Genomic DNA, 19,588 nt, shown 5'->3' with positions numbered 1-19,588 from the left:
TAGGCACTGTGCAAGGACAACATCTACAAAGCCCTGCAATTCTTTGCAAAGGGATATGGGAAAAACAATGAACCCCTGAGAGGATACATTCTCACTTTTGTTATAGCCATGGCCTTCATTCTTATTGGTTCGTAGTTTTCTCTTGCTTCCTGAAAGCCAAGGAATTCTTCTGATTACTGTTAGGGTTTTCTTTTTAGCTTGACGAATTGCCTGTTTTATGTTTAATATCCCAATTCAGATAATTGGAGTCTGTCTAATCCAAGGAATCCTTGTGTGTAGAGAGCATTCGAGGACTTGAGGTAGACTTTGAATCTTCTTTGAATCTCAATGTTGGAAATCCATCCAACCAAACGCAAGAGAATCCTTCCTCCAAGCTCCCTGATATTGTGTAATTCCAGAGTCTTCCCCAGGTGCCACTTGTCTCTACCTCTCCTGGTTTGGCAGCTAGCAGGAGAATTGAAGTGTCATTTTCAAAACATGGTCCATTGACCACTTATATCAGAATCCGAATCACCTGGAGTTTGTTAATGTGCCAGTTTTTGAGACCCAACCCCAGAATTAGAATCAGTGTCTCTGGGGATAAGGAATCTGCATGTTTACAAGTTCCTTAGGAGATTTGTAGACCACTAAGGTTTGAGAACCACTTACCCAGACTGTAATCTCGGCTTCCTCTCCAAAGCGATATAGGAACAGCTGCACAATCTTGGAGAGGCACATTCATCAACTTTAGGCTGCACGTTCCTCGTTCCTCCCTAAGGTGCTACCATTGCTGGTGAGCCTATCAGAGGAAAAGAACCCAAAAGCAAGGCCATGATAACTGTGCCTAGAAGGGCAGAGCCTTCCTCAGCACAGTGGCACTAAACAAAGGCCCCTCATCATCACATGAACTCAGGAAGTGACTGTAATTCCTGAATCCTCATAAGATTTCTACAAGGTTGAAGAGGTAGAAAATATGACTGTCTGTGTTTTTTAGATTTTTAAAAGATTAAATGAAAAGTGATTATTTACAGAAAAGCTTCCATTCTATAACTTAAGCATAACACCTCAAATCATTGCCCTATAATGCATCTATGTGATCAAATAGCCCAAGTGTTAGAAAATTGTATAAATTATTTATTTAAAAAAAAATTTTTTTTAACGTTTATTTATTTTTGAGACAGAGAGAGACAGAGCATGAACGGGGGAGGGTCAGAGAGAGGGAGACACAGAATCTGAAACAGGCTCCAGGCTCTGAGCTGTCAGCACAGAGCCCGACGCGGGGCTCGAACTCACGGACCGCGAGATCATGACCTGAGCCGAAGTCAGTCACTTAACCGACTGAGCCACCCAGACGCCCCGAAAATTGTATAAATTAAATAATATCCTTAAAAATCACTGAGAACAGTGTAGACTAGCTTCATGGCACAAACTTCATGGCAGCCATTTTTGCCTATTCCTTGCTGGCATCTATGGTCTAGAATCACACCCAGATGCCACCTGTATTTGCATCACTGTGGTTGCCAGATAAATGATAATGTCTCTGAATTATTTCCTATATCATACAGTAAACAATTCAGCTAGGATTAAATCATACTGGATATTTAGGTACTGGGGTAAAAATTTTCTGGCACACCTTGAGAGGTAGAACTCTCTAGAAATGTTTAAAAGGGGGGGGGGTGGCAAATGACTAGCAAGAGTTGAGAGTCAAGAAGAGTAAGTTGGGTATAGAGATTTCCAATTGGGTATTGCTGGTGCCCTGGTATTTAATCTATCACACTGCAGAGCTTAGTGACACAGGAGAAAAATAATTTCTCCTTGTATCCACAGCAGACAAAGAATAGAAGATATGGTACCTCTGGACTACCTACAGGGGAGTTTATCATCTGCCCAGTCCCCAAACCCTCTACCCACGCCCACTTGAATTACAGGTCTTGCCTATTGTCTATTTTCTCATTGGTAGGTTTTCTTGTATCTTACTTTGTGGAAACCCCGGCTGAAAAAATATTTTTAAATGAATGCAACCCCAAAGAAAAATCACTAACTTCTTAAACTTTGACAAATGCTAGCTATGTTTTCAATTTCCAAATAAAGTCAAGCTTCCAGGCTGTGACAGCTGTTCAGCCCCTGGTCTCATCACTCATATGTACATGCTCACTTCTGCTTCATTCACAGCGGAACTCAACACCATCGCCCCCATCATCTCCAACTTTTTCCTGGCCTCATATGCACTTATTAATTTCTCCTGCTTCCATGCCTCTTATGCCAAATCTCCGGGTAAGTTGACTTTTCGTAACTAAAATAAGCCTAAGAAGGCAGTTAGTTTGTCTCAATAAGATGAAATAAGTCAGTGAAAAGCGCTCAATCTGTGTTTATGTATTTCCTTATATCCTAGTGGGCAGCGTAATCCACTTTATTTTGGTGAGTTGGGGGGTGACTTCTGAAATAGAAAAAGAATCATTTGAGCAATGGCCTTTTTGACCAACCGTAAAGTCAATTTTCTCCTGCGGCAATAAATTATTCATTGCAAGAGAAACCACATTTATTTCAGCAGTAGAAAAACACCACTATTTATTTCCAGGGTGAAAGTGACCACAGAAGTGGAATAAATGTATATATTTGAAACTTCCTTACTATCAATTTGTTTCCTGCCCATGGTGCAGAAGAGAAGGATGAGTAGTTCCCATAATTACCTGCTGAGTACAGTCGATGCAGATTCGTATTGAAACCAGTGGCATCCCTGCCCTCCTCAGACTGTGGTTGAAAGTGGTGCAAAATTTCACGCCAAAGAACCTTCCCTGTCTAGTCACCTCTCACCTCTTCCTTGCTTTCATTTGCTATTAGAATTCCTTCTACCTTTCTACCAGAATAGATACTCGTCACAATTGACCTTCAGAAAGTTCTTCACCATGAGAGCCTTCATCAGGGATGTAAACACATTTCCACTCTATTAGGGCCTGCTGTGATCACAAGCTTCCTTTGCAAAACCTGCTGCCAATAAGACAAAATATGGACAGAAGGGGAGCCTTCGTCCACTCAAGGCCACTGGGCTTCAGAGGACAACTGAGGAACTTTTGTTTCTGTTGTGTTGTCTTCTTTTAAACAGAGAACAGAAGGTTCTAGTCAGTGAATACAACAAGTATAGAAATGTGTGCCTCCATGCCATGTTATGTTCATCTTTGAAAAGCAAGGTGAAATCATAGAGATGGGAAGGGGAAAGAGTGGAAAAGGAAGGAGTGAAAGAGGAAGAAAGAAAAAGAGAGAGGGGAAAAAAAACAGAGACACATGGATACACAAACCCACAAAATGACACACACACTGCCTCTGCCACACACAAACACACACACACACACACACACACACACACGTGCGCGCGCGTGCTCACATACAGCCAGACTTGGAAAAATAAAGGCATTTCCAGGGATGTTCTCTATGTGCTATTTCCATCTGGTGGCCATTTCAGAAATTGCTCCTGAAGACTTCGAAGGCTCTGTTGTGTTTTGGCAACTCCAAATTTAATATGTATTTCACCCATAGACCAAATGCCCTTCAAATCAGAACTTCCCTAGCTGACCATACTGTCTTCCAGCTTCTTCACTGCAAGGAACATGGGAAACTCCCATGCATATATGAACCATGAGAAATATTTTCACTGTAAAATGTAAAACATTAATGCATCAGGTTTAAAAAGCTATTACAGAAAAACTTCTCCCTTTTTCTCATAGATTATTATTTCTGAAAGGACAATCACTATCCTCTTAACATAAAGAAGGTAAAGACAGAGCTATCAGGAAGTTACTGGCTTGACTTTTGATGAAGCTCTACCTTCTCCATAGGAACAATAAGCCCGTTGTCTTAACCTCCTCTTTCTTGGGCCACCAAGGAGTGTCTCTCCCTCCTCCCCACTAGACCCTACTCTTTTCATCTCTCCTGCCTCCTTTTAACTCCTGATGGCATAGATATCAAAGGCTTAAGATTTCATAGTTTGGGAAGACAATTGGGGCATGCTGGAAATACAAAGAGGCCATGAGTAACACATTTTTTATATTTATAGCATTCTTATTTACTATACCTTCATAGGCCAGGAACCCAAGGTCACAGAAAACTAATACCAGAATTGGGAACTTGACCTAAAAGTTCTGATTTTCATGCTAGGAAAAACTGTTGCCTGCAGCTAAAAAATTTTTTAAGTTTATTTTTGAGAGAAAGACAGAGAACTCAAGTGGGGGGAGGGGCAGAGAGAGAGGGAGACAGAATCTGAAACAGGCTCTGCGCTGTCAGGGCAGAGCCTGACGTGGGGCTCGAACCCATGAACCGTGAGATCAACACCTGAGCCAAAGGCGGATGTTCAACCTGCACCCCCAAGCTGCATTCTAATCATATGTAGTGGTATAAAGTAATAGTGTGAAAGTTTTTCTTATGCACTGAGATTTTTTATTTCAGGATGGAGACCTGCATATGGAATTTACAACATGTGGGTATCTCTTTTTGGAGCTGTTTTGTGCTGTGCAGTCATGTTTGTTATCAACTGGTGGGCAGCTGTCATCACCTATGTCATTGAGTTCTTCCTCTATATATACGTGACTTATAAGAAACCAGGTAAGATAAGGACTGTACAGGAGGGGGTTTCAAAAGCACTCTCTAACTAACCATTCATTCAACAAATGTTTATTGAGCACCTCCTATGTGCTTAGGTGTGCTATGTGAACAGTGGATATTAAAAATATAACATAATAGTTAACCATATATACCATATACACCAAGCACTCCTTGAATCCTCACAATGATGCTGTATATCAGGTATCATTAGACCCATTTCACAGATGAAGAAACTGAAGTTCAAACAGTTGACCGTTTGTCAAGGTGACAGGATGAGCTAGAGCTGACATTTTGAGTAGAGTGTATGATACCAAACCCCATTATATCACCTTCTAAGAATCCTGCTAAATAAGATATAGTCCCTATCCTCAAGGAGTTCACTGACCCTCATGCAAGCAAGTAACCATAATACTATATAGGAAGTACCATGCGATGACATGAGCGAACTACTGAGAAAAGGAGAGGGAGCGATTAGTTCTGATTGGGGTTGTCCAGGAAGACTCTTCTGGTTCGTGGCTTGCATTCCCAGGACTAACACTCAGTAGGCACTTAATAAATATTTGTTAAATGAACAAATCAGACAGAGTCAGGGAAGATTATTCTGGGCAGAAGGAAAAGCATGAGTGAAGTTAGGAGGCGTGCAGGGACATGGCTCAAGGCCTGTAACACAGATGGAATTCTTGGGTGCTAAGGAGAAGGGGCAGAGGAGTAGCTTGGGCCAGATAAATACGAAACATAATGTCATGCTAGGGATTCTGTGAGCAACAAGAAGCTGCCATAGATCATTCAATTAGAGCTGAACTTTGGGTGTTAACTTTTGAATCAATGAGAAGGATAGGCTGAAGCTGGGAGAAGCTAGAGAGCAGAGTGTGGTACAGAGAGGCCTAGTCTCGGGAGCCAGATGGCCCCCAGCCACCTTCCTATGTCCCCTACCTGTACTGCACAAGGAAAGTAGAGAGGCAGTAACTAGCTTAGAGGGATTTGTTTGCTGTTTTCTTTACTAATTTACGCATCAGGCATAATTTACATATGGTAAGATACATCCCCTTTAGATATACAGTCTATAGGTTTTGACAGATTTACACAGTCTTGTAACCACCACCACAATCAAGACAGAGGACATTTCCATCATCAGCCAAAGTTCCTTCACACTTGTGTATTCGATCTCTTCCCCTCCTGACTCAGCCCCTAGTAACCACTGTTCTGATTTTGGTTGCTATAGCTTTGCCTTTTCAGAGTATTACATAGAATGATGCATTTTGTAGCCTTGTGTATGCTTCCTTTCACTTGACAGGATGTTTTTAGATTCATCCATGTTATTGCATGTGTAAGTGGATTGTTCATGTATGTTGAGTAGTAGTTCGTTGTATGAATATATCTGAAAAATTTAAGAACTGCATCCACCAGCTGATGGACATTTGGGTTGTTTCAAGCTTGGGATGATTATATGTAAAGCTGTTATAAACATGCACACACAGGACTTTATGTGGACCTCTGTTTTCATTTCTCTAGGAGTGGGATATCTAAGAGTGGGTTTTCTGACCATGTAGTGTGTGTATATACATTTTTTTAAAATAAGAAACTGCCAAACTGTTTTGCACAGAAACCGTATCATCTTCTATTCCTACCACCAAGGGATGAAAGTCCTCATGTTCCACATCCTTGTCAGCACTTAGCATTGTCAGTTGATTAAAAAAATAAATAAAACTTTCTAATAGATGTGGAGTCCTATCATTATGACTTGCTTGCATTTTCCTAATGACTAATGATATTGAATATCTTATTTGCCATCCATCTATCTTCTTCAGTCAAATGCCTGTTTAAATCTTCTGCCTATTTATTTTCTTGTGCCTATTTGTTTTCTTATTATTCAGTTCTGAGAGTTCTTTATATACTCTAGATGTAAATCCTTTAGTGGTACGTGTTTTGCAAATATTTTCTGCAAGGCTATGACTTGCCTTTTCATTTTCCTTACAGTTTGTTTTGAAGAACAGACATTCTTAATTTCTTTTTTTAAAAACATTTATTTATTTTAGAGAGAGAACACAAGCTGGGGAGGGGCAGAGGGAGAGAGTGGAAGACAGAACCTGAAGCACGTTCTGTGCTGTTAGCATGAGGCCTGATTCCAGACTAGTCTATTCCCTGCTTTTAACCAAGTCACCTTACTTTTTTGTTGTTGTTTTCATTTTTTTTTAATGTTTATTTTTTAGAGAGAGAGAGAATGATAAGTAGCAGGAGAGGAGCAGAGAGAGAGGCACACACAGAATCCAAAGCAGACTCCAAGTTCTGAGCTGTCAGCCCAGACCCCCACACAGGGCTTGAACTCATGAACTGTGAGATCATGACAGTTGGATGCTTAATCGACTAAGCCACCCAGGCGCCCCTCTTAATTTCTAGAAAGTCTAATTTATCATTTTTTTTATGATTTGGCTTTTTGCTTCTAATCTAAGATATCTTTCCCTAATCTAAGGTCACAAGCTTCTTCTAAAAGTTTTAATGTTTCAGATCTTAAATCTATGCCCATTATCCAGTTGGAGTTAATTTTTACACATGGTATGAGGAATGGTTCAAGGTTCACTTTTTACTTATAAATATCCATTTGACTAGTAGGAGTCTTATAAGAACAAAATAACCTAAGGTATGCTAAATACCTGGTGCAATCAATACTAACTCAATATTAGTCTTTTTTTTTCCTCCAGATAATTATTCCCCACCATCTCCCTGCCTCTTCCAAGCAAGACTAGGGAGATGACTCTATCTACCATCTGGAGTAAGTCTGTACATTCTCATCAGGACTGCCTCTTATAAAGTTTAGAGGCCCCATCTAATATTTAATTTATTAAAAAAAAAATGGTAGGAGATGGTAGCACTTCCCTCCCTTATTACGAAGATCAGGCCCTAAAACATCAAACTAAAATGCTTGCCAAACTCTCTTTATAGATACCCAAGAGGAAGAATCCCTGAGCTGTTCAGTTTTACTATTCAAAATATAAAGATTGCTACACACTGTGTTTACAGAAATGCCTCTTTTCTTTTCAATTCAAGAATTTATGAAGACCTTTTGAATTGACTTACGGACTAACCTTTTCCAAGTCTATCCACTTGCAACGTGGTTGTCACATAGCCTCTCTCACCAAGCAAAATTTCTGGAGCCGAATCTTTAAAGTCTGACCCTTAGCTGGAAAGAGAGATCTCACTTCTAAGAATTCATAAAGTGTTCATAAAAGGACACAATGCTATCTCTAGGAAATGCCACATTGTGTTTTCTCTAATTTGGGCACTCCTCACTGATGAGATAGCCAAGGAAAATCATAGAAGGCAACAGCTTACACAGAGGGAAGGTCAATGCTTTTAATGCCAAATTCTTCCATTGTCCACAGATGTGAACTGGGGCTCCTCCACACAGGCTCTTTCTTATGTGAGCGCATTAGACAATGCCCTGGAATTAACGACCGTGGAAGACCATGTGAAAAATTTCAGGTAAAGTTAACCTCTCAGGCATCTTGGCATTGCTCTACATTAGAAGTGGTTTTCCTTTATGGGAGACAAATGCACTAGAGTAGTGATACACTTTATGGGTATATTCTCAGAATAGGCAGTCCTACAAAACTGCCTCATTTTCATGAAAACACCTCTATGAATGAGTGTTTCTTCTCTTCCACCCTGAGCTATGCCCACTCTCAACTATAAACCATCATAATGCCAGGTGTCACCTTCCATGCACAGAAATAGAGAGGTGATCCAAGAGTGTGATTTTAGAGAGATGTTCCCAAATCCCCCAAAACCTTAATCATTGGTGCTGTCTTCGTTCAGCTTAAGGCTTTGTGGCTTACTGAATTCTCTTAGGAAAAGTAACATTTTAAACTCTTCATTAGTTATATCTTATTTTGAATGGAACCTGAAAAAAAATGAGCTTTGCAAGGAAGACGAAGGAAAGCAGCATGAAAAGGCCAGCTGGAGAGTAAGAGGTCACATTGGGGATTTAGGATAGGGTAGTATCTGGAGGGAAGAAAACAGGGGTAAACCCAAGACCACCTTTTTTGTACTTCACATTTTGCCATGACTAATGAACTAAGAATACAAAGATGGCAAGATGAACAGGTAGGATGATTCAAGAATTCTGATGAGAAACCCAAGAACTATTTAGGGAAGAAGTTGTCCCATTTGCCAAACCCTCTGTTCCTGCCATTTCCATCAGGGTTGTTCTGGTTCACAGGCTTCTTGAAACGGCCAGTTTCACATCTTCTTTTCTCCATTTCCAGGCCCCAGTGCATTGTCTTAACAGGGGGACCGATGACAAGACCTGCTCTCTTGGACATTACTCATGCCTTTACCAAGAACAGTGGCCTTTGCATCTGCTGCGAAGTCTTTGTGGTAAGAGCCACTTCATCCCAGGAAGGTGCTTTCCCTCCCTGCTCACCTTGTGTTGTTTTAGGCGAGCCAAGTGCGTACAGGCAGTGATAAGAAAATGGCAAGGCAGTTTGGACAGGAGCCCTTTTCCTTGATTCATAGAGCAAGGACTAGCAAAGGCCGTGATCCTGAATTTAAATAAGTAGATAAAAAATGTTTCAGATTTCATGGGAGACCAACTAAAAGTGATAAATATTTCCAAATGATGGCCTTTGAGACAAGAAAAAGAGAACTGGCTCAGAAATAGAATGAAGGCATTTGGGGTGGTAACTGTCCACAGAAATATAAAAGCACGGAATGAGCCAGAGAGTACTATTATATAGATTAACTGATGAGGAGAAAACCAGACATAATGTCCTGAAATGACAGCACATAGAATTTAGATTAAATATTTGGATAAAATTGATGACACTACAGATATCTAGGGAATTAAACCAAGTTTCCCACGCCTTAGATAAACATTTGGAGCTGAATGAATTCCTTTTTTTTTTTTTAATTTTTTTTTTTTCAACGTTTATTTTTTATTTATTTTTGGGACAGAGAGAGACAGAGCACGAACGGGGGAGGGGCAGAGAGAGGGAGACACAGAATCGGAAACAGGCTCCAGGCTCTGAGCCATCAGCCCAGAGCCCGACGCGGGGCTCGAACCCACGGACCGCGAGATCGTGACCTGGCTGAAGTCGGACGCCCAACCGACTGCGCCACCCAGGCGCCCCAGAATTCCTTTTTTTAAGGAAGTGTGTAGGAGACTAATGATAACTTATTGATGGTTTTCCCAGGAGGTATTAAAAGTAGATGCTAAGAATTTAACCATGATTCTTAACCAATTACCAATCTCTAAAGTGAGGAGAAAGCATGAAAATTCTAATAAAATAGTAAGTCTAAGTCCTCCAAATCAGCCTATCTCTACTTGTGTTCCCATAACAATCTCACACCTTCTACCTCCATCTCTACCTCAAACTCTGTCTCTGTCTCTCTCTCTCTCTCTCTCTCATACACATACACACAACTCAAAATTCTTAGCTCCTTCAATGTATTTTTATAGTAACTATCAATTCTTTGAAGCTTCTTCCTAGTTTTTCTTATTTGAGGTATATAACAGCCTAGTGAGGTGGGAAGGAAAAAAGAATGCCTTTTTTTGTTTTATTGGTTGGAAAAGTGAGATGCAAGAAAATTGAATTATTGCATAGGGTCACATGATAAGAAAGCGGCAGAACCAGGATGTCAGTCCAGGCCACCAGATTGTGCTCTGCATTACCCCATGAGGAGAAAGCCTTAGCAGACTTGTGTCCTTGGGAGTGCTGATAGAATCAGGTACCACTACCCAAACTTCCAGTACTTGTCAGGAATAGGGCTGTCAGTAAGCCGTGTAACTCTGGGGCCAGTCAGCTGTGCCACGATGCAGGGACAAAATTTACCGCACATCATCATGACCAGCACTTAGGCATCTTTTTATACTTGGCAGTACTCTAATACTTGCTGTATGAAGCAAGTTGGTCACATTCTCCTTCCTTTAAGTGCTCATATGCTAGTAACGGAGACAATAGAACTCAATGCAATTATCCAGAAGGGGAGTAGAAGGCACCCTACCAACTACATAAGATTGACAGGTTAAGTAATGACCAACTGTGACTCCAGAGGATTTTTAAAAATCTTATCAAGCACCCTTCTCTCATATTATCAACTTCTGTGCCCTGGATTACTGAATTTCATTTTGGTCAATATAATACAAGAGCTGGTTTTGATGGAATAAGCAGTTTGGGGTGTTTTTCTTCTCCAGCAGTTTAGAGAAAACTTAGTTTAGCAGGCAATAAAAAATCTTTAGGATGGAAGAAATGAACTGAGAGTATGAACAGTCCTATATTGGCAAGGGAGAAAAGGTCTTCTAATAGAGACAAGAGATATTGCTTTTAATTAACCCTTTGCTGCTTTCACTCTAATAAAAGAGCGTGATTGTAGAGTATCACGTGAAGTAAGCATCCTTGTCTGTGCCTCCAATAGCCCTGTTGTCTGACAGGTATATTGGACCACATTATATATCATTGTGTTGGTCTCTCTGAGTAAGGCCCATGAGTCATGCTCCCAGGTCCTGAGGTTCTCTCAGGGACAGGAAATAGTTACTGCATCAGTTAATGACTTTCCAGTTAGTTACTCTCTGTGAGCTCCTGGGGCTGCAGATGCTGCCAGCATTTTTCAACTCTAGACTTAGTCGTCAATCATCTTTGCAAAGAAACAGATGGAAAGTGACATGGGGGGAGGTCAGCATACCACTAGAAAACTTTTTCCGAAAGCACAGTTATTGGTGGTTAGGCCAACCTATGGGAAAGGTCAAATAAGAAAAGATAATGTTGAGAGGTGACAATGTAGTTTTTAACTCTGGGAAGCTGGTGCTCATGGGCTTTTGAGACACATGGTCAAGTTCTGAATCACTCTTTGCCACCTGTTAGCTGTGAGTCCCTTAGGTACATAATTTAGTCTTACAGTGCCTCGATGCTCTTTCTTTTTTTAGAAAATGGGAAGAATAATAACAACATTAGCACCTATGTTACTAAGCTATTGTGAGAATTCTATCAGATGATCTTTCCAGTGCCAGCTCAGCATCTATCAAACAGTAAATGCTCAATTAATTGTAGTTGTTACTGTTGGTATTGTTATTTTCATCATCATTATTTTTGGTATACCATAGTTGCCATTTCATTCCAAAAATCTATCCCTTTCAACAAAACTGGAAGCATCTTCTTAAGGAAACCAGATCCAGACACTGGATTTTTGGACTTTTTTAGGTACCCAACATGATCATGATGGAACAGTAAGATACATATTCCTGCCAACTAATCATAGGATAGCTGGCTTTGTGCTCCAACCCTCTGCTGGCCTCCAGTTATTTAAGAGCTAACTTGAAATGTGGTGACACTACAAGGAAGGAGCAAGACTCAGAGCTCAGTGGTATTTCGATGCTGGTGGGTCGATGGAAAGTGTGTGGCCCAGCTGCCATTTTCTACAACAGAGACATTTTAATTTTTTTAATGTTTATTTATTTTTGAGAGAGAGAGACAGAGTGTGAGTTGGGGGAGGTGCAGAGAGAGAGGGAGACACATAATCCGAAGCAGCTCCAGGCTCTGAGCTGTCAGCACAGAGCCAGACGCCGGGCTTGAACTCATGAACTGTGAGATCATGACCTGAGCCGAAGTTGGACGCTTAACCAAAACTAAGCCACCCACGTGCCCCTACAACAGAGACATTTTTATTTATTTATTTTTTTTAATTTTTTTTTTCAACGTTTATTTATTTTTGGGACAGAGAGAGACAGAGCATGACCGGGGGAGGGGCAGAGAGAGAGGGAGACACAGAATCGGAAACAGGCTCCAGGCTCTGAGCCATCAGCCCAGAGCCTGACGCGGGGCTCGAACTCACGGACCGCGAGATCGTGACCTGGCTGAAGTCGGACGCTTAACCGACTGCGCCACCCAGGCGCCCCAACAGAGACATTTTTAAAGGACTAGACATCATAGCCCTCAAAGCTGCTGAATTGAATTGAGAGAGTTATTCTTTTGGCTGAACCCCAAGCCCCCACTGTATCCTTCCAAATATTCAACTAACTCTTACACTCATCCACCAGAGCCTCTTTTTCCTTCTTGCTTTTTTGCTACAAGCCGTAAGATTTCAGAGGTACCTTCATCAAGACAAATATGGGCATCTCTTTTAAGGAATCCAGCTTGGTAACTTAAAATGCTGGCTATTCTTCTCCTTTGAATTACCACATGATAAATCATTGATATACTTATATCCCAGGAGGCTTTATATTGAACAAAAGTAGGGGCACCTGAATGGCTCAGTTGGTTAAGCGTTTGGACTTCGGTTCGGGTCACGATCTCACGGTTCATGGGTTCGAGCCCCCCGCATTGGGCTCTGTGCTGACAGCTCAGAGCCTGGAGCCTGCTTCGGATTCTGTGTCTCCCTCTTTCTCTGTCCCTCCCCCGCTCACGTTCTGTCTCTGTCTCTTTCTCTCTCAAAAATATAAAACATTGAAAAGAAAATCTGAACAAAAGTAATTTTCTTCTTCTGTGCTTCATTCCTATCACCATAGAAAGATCAGAGGGAGTAGGACTCCACCTTCTAGTATCTTCTCATATTGTCAAGCGTAGTCTAATTCAGGGGTTCAGCCACAAGCAAGTATTAAGTCAGGGGTTGCAATCTCCACCAATTCTACCCTCTTTTCCCAACAGAAAAACACATTGCCTTTCTTTGTCAATTAGTCTCCTCACTTATCTCATTCATAGGAGTTAGAGTGATAATAAAATCAATCATTACAATAACTTAGTTTGGGTTTATGTACCCTTAGTTCCCTGGGTATACCTTGCTCAGTTGGTGCCATCTCACATTTACCTTCCCCGTGCGAGAAGGCATCGTGCATGCCGCAACAGTCACTCACTCACGTACTTCTCAGCTTTAGTTTAAAGGCAGGGTAATTTTTATGAAAACAAATCAAAGACAAATATACTTTAAAGATGGAAACTTGATCCAATTGATCTGGGATTTAGAATGCAAATCAGATAAAGCCTTTATTGCCCCCCAAATGCAATACTTAGCTCTTTTCTAAATTTTGTTTGTCTTAAAATTGCAAAAGACTTTCAAGTGTACGGTGGTATCTTTTATTAAGTACATTGTGCTGTTCTGGTGGCTGAAAAATAAAGTTTTTTTAGATTGTTTCTCTTTTTTTATTTTGAGACATTAAGAAAAATATTATGTCGAAGCATATGAAATTTACATTTTTGTCGGTCCAAACCGTTGAATACAGGCAATTTCATATGATTAGACTATATAAAATAAAATGACACCCATATCCTACTTCTTTTAATTAATGACTGTTAACATTTTTGTCATAAATGTTCCTACTCACTTTTAAAATGAAATAAACCACAGCTCAAGCTGAAGTCCTTGTTAAAACCACTTAGCACATGGCTCTCTCCCTCTCCAAAGGCAATGTTACCTGAGGTTTGTTGGCATTCTTCTACTCATTTCACATAAGTGTGCCAAGATGTAGATCTATTTTGATTAATGTTTGCCTACTCTTTCACGTTCCTCAAACCTTGATTGTCCTGCTCTCCTCTCATGGTAAAGGAGATGACAGATAGCTTTTGACCAGCTTCCTTACGTAGACCCCCTTTTAACAGAATTTCACCCTGACTGTTTTCCTTTCCCTCTTTTTTTTTCTTAAAATTTAGAAAACATCTTAATAAAACCTAAAGCTCTATTTGAATTCAGAGACACTCATCAGAAAACTCAGGGAACACAACCAACTCCTAACTCTGGCACAGCAGAGGGCAGTTCAAGCACAGATGAACCAGAAGAAACTAAAGTTTTCATTTTTTCTTCTATCTTCAACCTCTTCGTCTCAATGTTCCCAACCACCAAGTTGATGCATTTTTATAGACGCATCTATTATTCTTTAGTCATCGAGGCTCTGTCATGATGTTCATAAGAGAGTGACATGGCACAATGCAGGAAAAATGAAATGACCTGGGAATGGGCACTAGGCACATGGTGAGATGAAATATGGACCAAATCGGAAAGGAAAAATTCTCTTTCCCACACTTCCAACCAAAGCGGCAATGAGAGCAAAGACAGAGCAGTAAGACTCTCAGTGTCTTGAAAAATGAAAGTTGGAAAGAATATTGCTTTTGGCCCAAATTTCTCTATTTGATCCTAATGATGTTGGAACTCATTCGCAAATTCTTTTCGTAATATTCATTTATTTGAGGTAGCATCCCATCAACTACTTCTCCAGACTAAATAATTAGAATTTCTTTACCCTTTTCTCAATCAATGTCAAAGATATAATACGTACAAGACTTTTAGGGCTTCTTTGTTCAAATCCTGAATTAATTTATGCATTCATATTTTGGATCCTAACTGAGCTAATCTCTATAATATTTTAATTGAGTGGCAAAATCCATTTTTGTGACTATGACATATTTGAATGTTGAGAGTAATTATGTTCCAGTATGTGTTCCCTCTTTGTTAGCTTATTTTTCCTTACTACATTTGTATTGCAGCCTTGCCTCACATTAGTAAGTGTGCTACAATGATACTATAATCGCTTTTAGCAAAGAGAGATTCTGTCTGAAATATTTTTATGACTTCTCAATATGGCAAATTTAGGCATTAAAGTACATCTTTCTGTCACAATTAATGCTTAATCTGGATTTTTGTAACAATAATAGACATACATTAGACTGCATTTACTTAAATCAATGCCACTTTCCCCCGGGGTGCACAGTCATTGTGGTACAACTCAATATACTGATGGCCCAATACCTTTTCTAGCTGTTGGTTGTTCTTCTGTCACATGGATACTGTTACCATTGAGCCTCCCTGAAAAAATATCCCTTCTTTCTTTGCAGCTGATGGAGTCTAGAGTGCCCAAAGAGAACTAATGGTTCAAAATGCGTGGACATTCTAGAACCCTAAGCAGAATTTTATCCATAATGGCATATCTTTCTTTAGTTTAGGTCTTCTGGCTTAATAACTGTCCTCCCTGTATCTTTACTTACCCATCATCTTTGAAGGTTCTTGTTTTGTAACTTTAATGTAAGCCATTCAAACTGTTTTTTTTTTTTTAATTTTTTTTTTTTTAACGTTTATTTATTTTTGGGACAGAGAGAGACAGAGCATGAACGGGGGAGGGGCAGAGAGAGAGGGAGACACAGAATCGGAAACAGGCTCCAGGCTCTGAGCCATCAGCCCAGAGCCCGACGCGGGGCTCGAACTCACGGACCGCGAGATCGTGACCTGGCTGAAGTCGGACGCTTAACCGACTGCGCCACCCAGGCGCCCCATCCAAACTGTTTTAAAAAGTTTTTGACAAGTCTTCTGAAAAGCTGGCAAGTTCTAGAAAAAAATACTAAAATTAGTACATAACGAATCTGATCCATTTCAAATAGAATATTAAAATGGAAGTGACCAAAGATTGTCTAGTATTGCATAATAGAAACATAATGTGTAACTTCAAATTTTCTAGCATCCGTCAAAAAAGTAAAAGGAGACAAGAAAAGTTAAGTTTAATACATTTTATTTAATGTAATGCATCCTAAATATTATTATTTCAATATGCACAATATAAAAAATATTAATGAGATATTTTGCATTCTTTTTTTCCATCCTAAGGCTTCAAATTCTAGTGTGTATTTTACATTTTCAGCACATCTCAGTGTGGAGCAGACACATTGCAAATGCTCAACAGCGAATGGATAAGGGCTATCATACTGGACAGTGATGAACTAGACAATTCCCTTACTTTTAAAATGTAGAACCCACACCAAGAAAAGGCACATGACACACCAGGGTATCAGCCAGCCAGTGCCAGAGCCAGCTCTGGCTCCCAATTCAAAACTCTGTCATAGAACAAACACAGTGGTAGAAATAGGTCTGGGGCTCCAACAAGATTGTGAAAACTCATTTAAGATTATAAAAATCATCCAACTTTGAATGAGCACCTACTATATTCCAGACATCAGACTGGGCACTTTATCATTACTGCTCAAAACAACCCTGCAGGCTAGAGGTTTTATCCCTGTTTTCAGAAAATTATAGCAACGCTCAGAAATAATTAACTTCTTCCAAACGGCCAATTTTAGATTTGAAACCACTTCTGCAGACCACAAATCCTGGTATCTTTTTCATACATCCCAAGCCCTTTCTCTCTAGTGAAAGACCCTCTCAGACTGTGACTCCAAGCATGGCCTGGGGGTTTGTTAGAAATGCAGAATCTTAAGCCTCATTCCAGACCTACACACTGCATTTCGTCAAGATCCTAGGTAGCTTGTAAGAGATCTAAGACAATTCAACAACATACCTAATCTGTTCATGAGTTGGAAGAATTTCCTAGGAAAATAGATTCATATCCTATCAGGCACATTATAGATCATCAGGAACACTTTTAGGGGTGATTTGAAACTTGCAAAGAAAAGACTTGGCTTGGACCTGTAAGGAAGGAGAAAAAGAATCAAATTTTTAGTTGAAATGAATTTCCAGAGCTCAAATCTTAAAATTATAAAATGTTTCATCTACCACCACGATACCTACCTTCTTCTCTATTAAGCTCCCATATTCTTCCTATGCCACAGGTATATGAACTTCTGTTCCCACGAAATTCATTGAGTGAGAGGGAAATCTTAATTTATTTGGATGGGGGTAGGTCAACATTACACAAGGAAAGTGGCAAACCACCATGTTCTGACTGCCAAGATCTCTGCCCATTTCTTCAAATTGGGGTCTAGCTGAGATTTCCTTAGTGTTCTTAAACATACCTCTTGCTATTGAGTCAAAGGTTGATTGTGTATTTATCCTGAATTTCTTCATTCGCATTTTCAGTATTTTCCTCCTGTGCTGTGATGCCCTCAGCTCTTTCTTTCATTGGCATGAGGCAGTTAATTAAACAGGCGTTAATGCATCTGGACATTCTGGGTGGAAAGTGAATGATGGGAGCAGCAGAGGCCTGCTCCAAAAGGTTGAGTCTACGTGAACCCTGTTTAGTGAGGTGTTTTTCCCTCTTTCCCGCTTCTTAACTCGATGGGGCATTGCTGGCTATTTTTGTCCTTTAGAAAACAACAGCAGCGCAATGGATAATAGCAGGGCTTCTAACCAATATTTCATCGTGTCGTACAGGGACCGCGCAAACTGTGTGTTAAAGAGATGAACAGCGGCATGGCAAAAAAGCAGGCCTGGCTTATCAAGAACAAAATCAAGGCTTTTTATGCTGCAGTGGCAGCAGACTGTTTCAGAGATGGTGTCCGAAGTCTCCTTCAGGTAAGGCTGACACTGAGGGAATGAGTACGGAGGCAAAAGACAATTAGCACTCCCTATTAATGAGGCTCCCAAAGTGAATGGCTCCCGTTAGGCAGCCCAGCTTCAGAGATCAATGCAGATGGTTAAGGAACTCATTTTGAATTCCTGAGGAGAGGCAAAACTAAAACAAAAGCAGAGAGGTTCTATTACAATGAACTATGGATGATATGCTGGAAATGGGAAATGAGGTTGCCTTTGGCCACCAGCATACACTTATTGAAATGCAAATTTGTTCTGATGGTTGACGACATTCAGGATCCTATTAAAACTTCAAACTATTTTTGCATCTCATACTGCATATAGCAATACTCAAGTCAGGCATTCTGCTCCTTTTTTCTTCTGTGAATGGCGCGAGGGCAAGCTGCTAGATTCGACTAAATAAATGCATGGTGATCTGGGCGTAAAAATCTCCCTATCCTCCTAAATTATTTCCAGAATGTTGAGTAAAATGTAATAATCTCTGTGGCTCAACACGGAAGCCCTTGGTTCTCTTATCTTTTTCTCCCTTATTCTTTCCTTTTTTTCTCCCCTTCCATAATTAGTACACAGAGTCTTTCCCCAGTTCTGATCATAATAGAATGGTGAACCATTCTTCAAACAATCCAAGAGACCACAAGAAACTGTAGGGCTTGGCTTTCTAATCATTCTGGCTTTAATATGGTTGGAAAGCCCTGATTCTATATGTACTGAATGATGTATTTGCTTTCAGAGTTAGCGTTTACAGGAATGACAAAATTCAGGACGACGTCCAGGTGACACTGATGCTTATGCAGTCAGGAGAGAAAAAATTAACTGTACTACTTTGGAGATTAAGAGTATTTGGTATATTCCTGTCTCTTATATTCCTGAAGAACTCTTGCAAAGTAGCTGCACACAGAAGCCATTTCTGAAAGACCTATTACCCCCAGTGAGCATCCTTTCACCTGTTACTAATTTGCCAAACCATGGAAATAGGTGTCATTTTAAGAAGCTGATTGTCTTTAGTGAGTTACTTTTCAAGAGCCCTGTGGTGAAATATGTTGGGAAGGTTACACATTTAAGGTAAAATTATCTTGGAAGATTGGTGAAATAATAAAATTTTCAATAAGGAATGGGTGGTCTGACATGAAATAAGCAGGGAGAGAAAAGACACAGGCTGGAAAGCAAGTCTTATATTAATCCAGAAGAAACCATAAAACATTCGACAATGCAGAAAGCTTGTTCACTTGAATTTCCTTAAAGAAAAGTGGGATACAAAGGGAAAGACAGGGTGGTATTAAAGGGAAGCACTGACCATTATGACCATCCATTTTGGATGAAGACTTCTTTGCTTCTAAGAATTTATGGTACAAATGACCACATCCCCAAACTGTAGTCACAGAAAAGACAAGCTCCATCCTGCCATATATCTGCTGAGCACCAAACGATGGCTGTAAGGAGTTATCTTGCCACCTGGACATTTCTAGGAGAAACACAACAGATGTGGAGGCAAAGTTTATTTCAGGAACCCTCCATCAATGCCTGCTTCCTCCTGCTCGCCACTGTCCCCTTTAATGTGTTCTGCTCTGGTCATTGGTTTCACTCCTCCTGTGACCCAGAGTGTTCTTCCTTCACTCCCACTGCTCTCTTTTCCATGCTTGTCAACCTCTAACTGACCTGCAAGATCTGGAATGAATGGCACCTTTCCCCTGAAGCCATCCATGAAGACACAGCTAGAATTCAGGTTTTCTTCCCTTATGCTTCCATATGAGTTCCTACTGCATGTGCACTTGAATTA

General features: G+C 40.3%; 1 protein-coding gene across 3 annotated transcripts in view; it reads left to right on the top strand.

Moving 5' to 3' along the window:
- SLC12A1 (solute carrier family 12 member 1) overlaps window positions 1–19,588 on the top strand; it is a 104,731-nt gene that overhangs the window by 52,412 nt on the left and 32,731 nt on the right. For all 3 annotated transcript variants that reach the window (XM_045449817.1, XM_045449816.1, XM_045449818.1), the window contains exons 13-18: window positions 4–127; window positions 2,152–2,253; window positions 4,420–4,575; window positions 7,956–8,055; window positions 8,838–8,949; window positions 17,653–17,793. In XM_045449817.1, the coding sequence (XP_045305773.1) occupies window positions 4–127; window positions 2,152–2,253; window positions 4,420–4,575; window positions 7,956–8,055; window positions 8,838–8,949; window positions 17,653–17,793 (735 nt within the window). The remainder of the gene's footprint in view (window positions 1–3; window positions 128–2,151; window positions 2,254–4,419; window positions 4,576–7,955; window positions 8,056–8,837; window positions 8,950–17,652; window positions 17,794–19,588) is intronic.

Source organism: Leopardus geoffroyi, chromosome B3 (assembly GCF_018350155.1).
Source record: "Leopardus geoffroyi isolate Oge1 chromosome B3, O.geoffroyi_Oge1_pat1.0, whole genome shotgun sequence".
Lineage (NCBI taxonomy): Eukaryota > Metazoa > Chordata > Mammalia > Carnivora > Felidae > Leopardus > Leopardus geoffroyi.
This window is presented reverse-complemented; position numbering and strand designations above follow the sequence as displayed.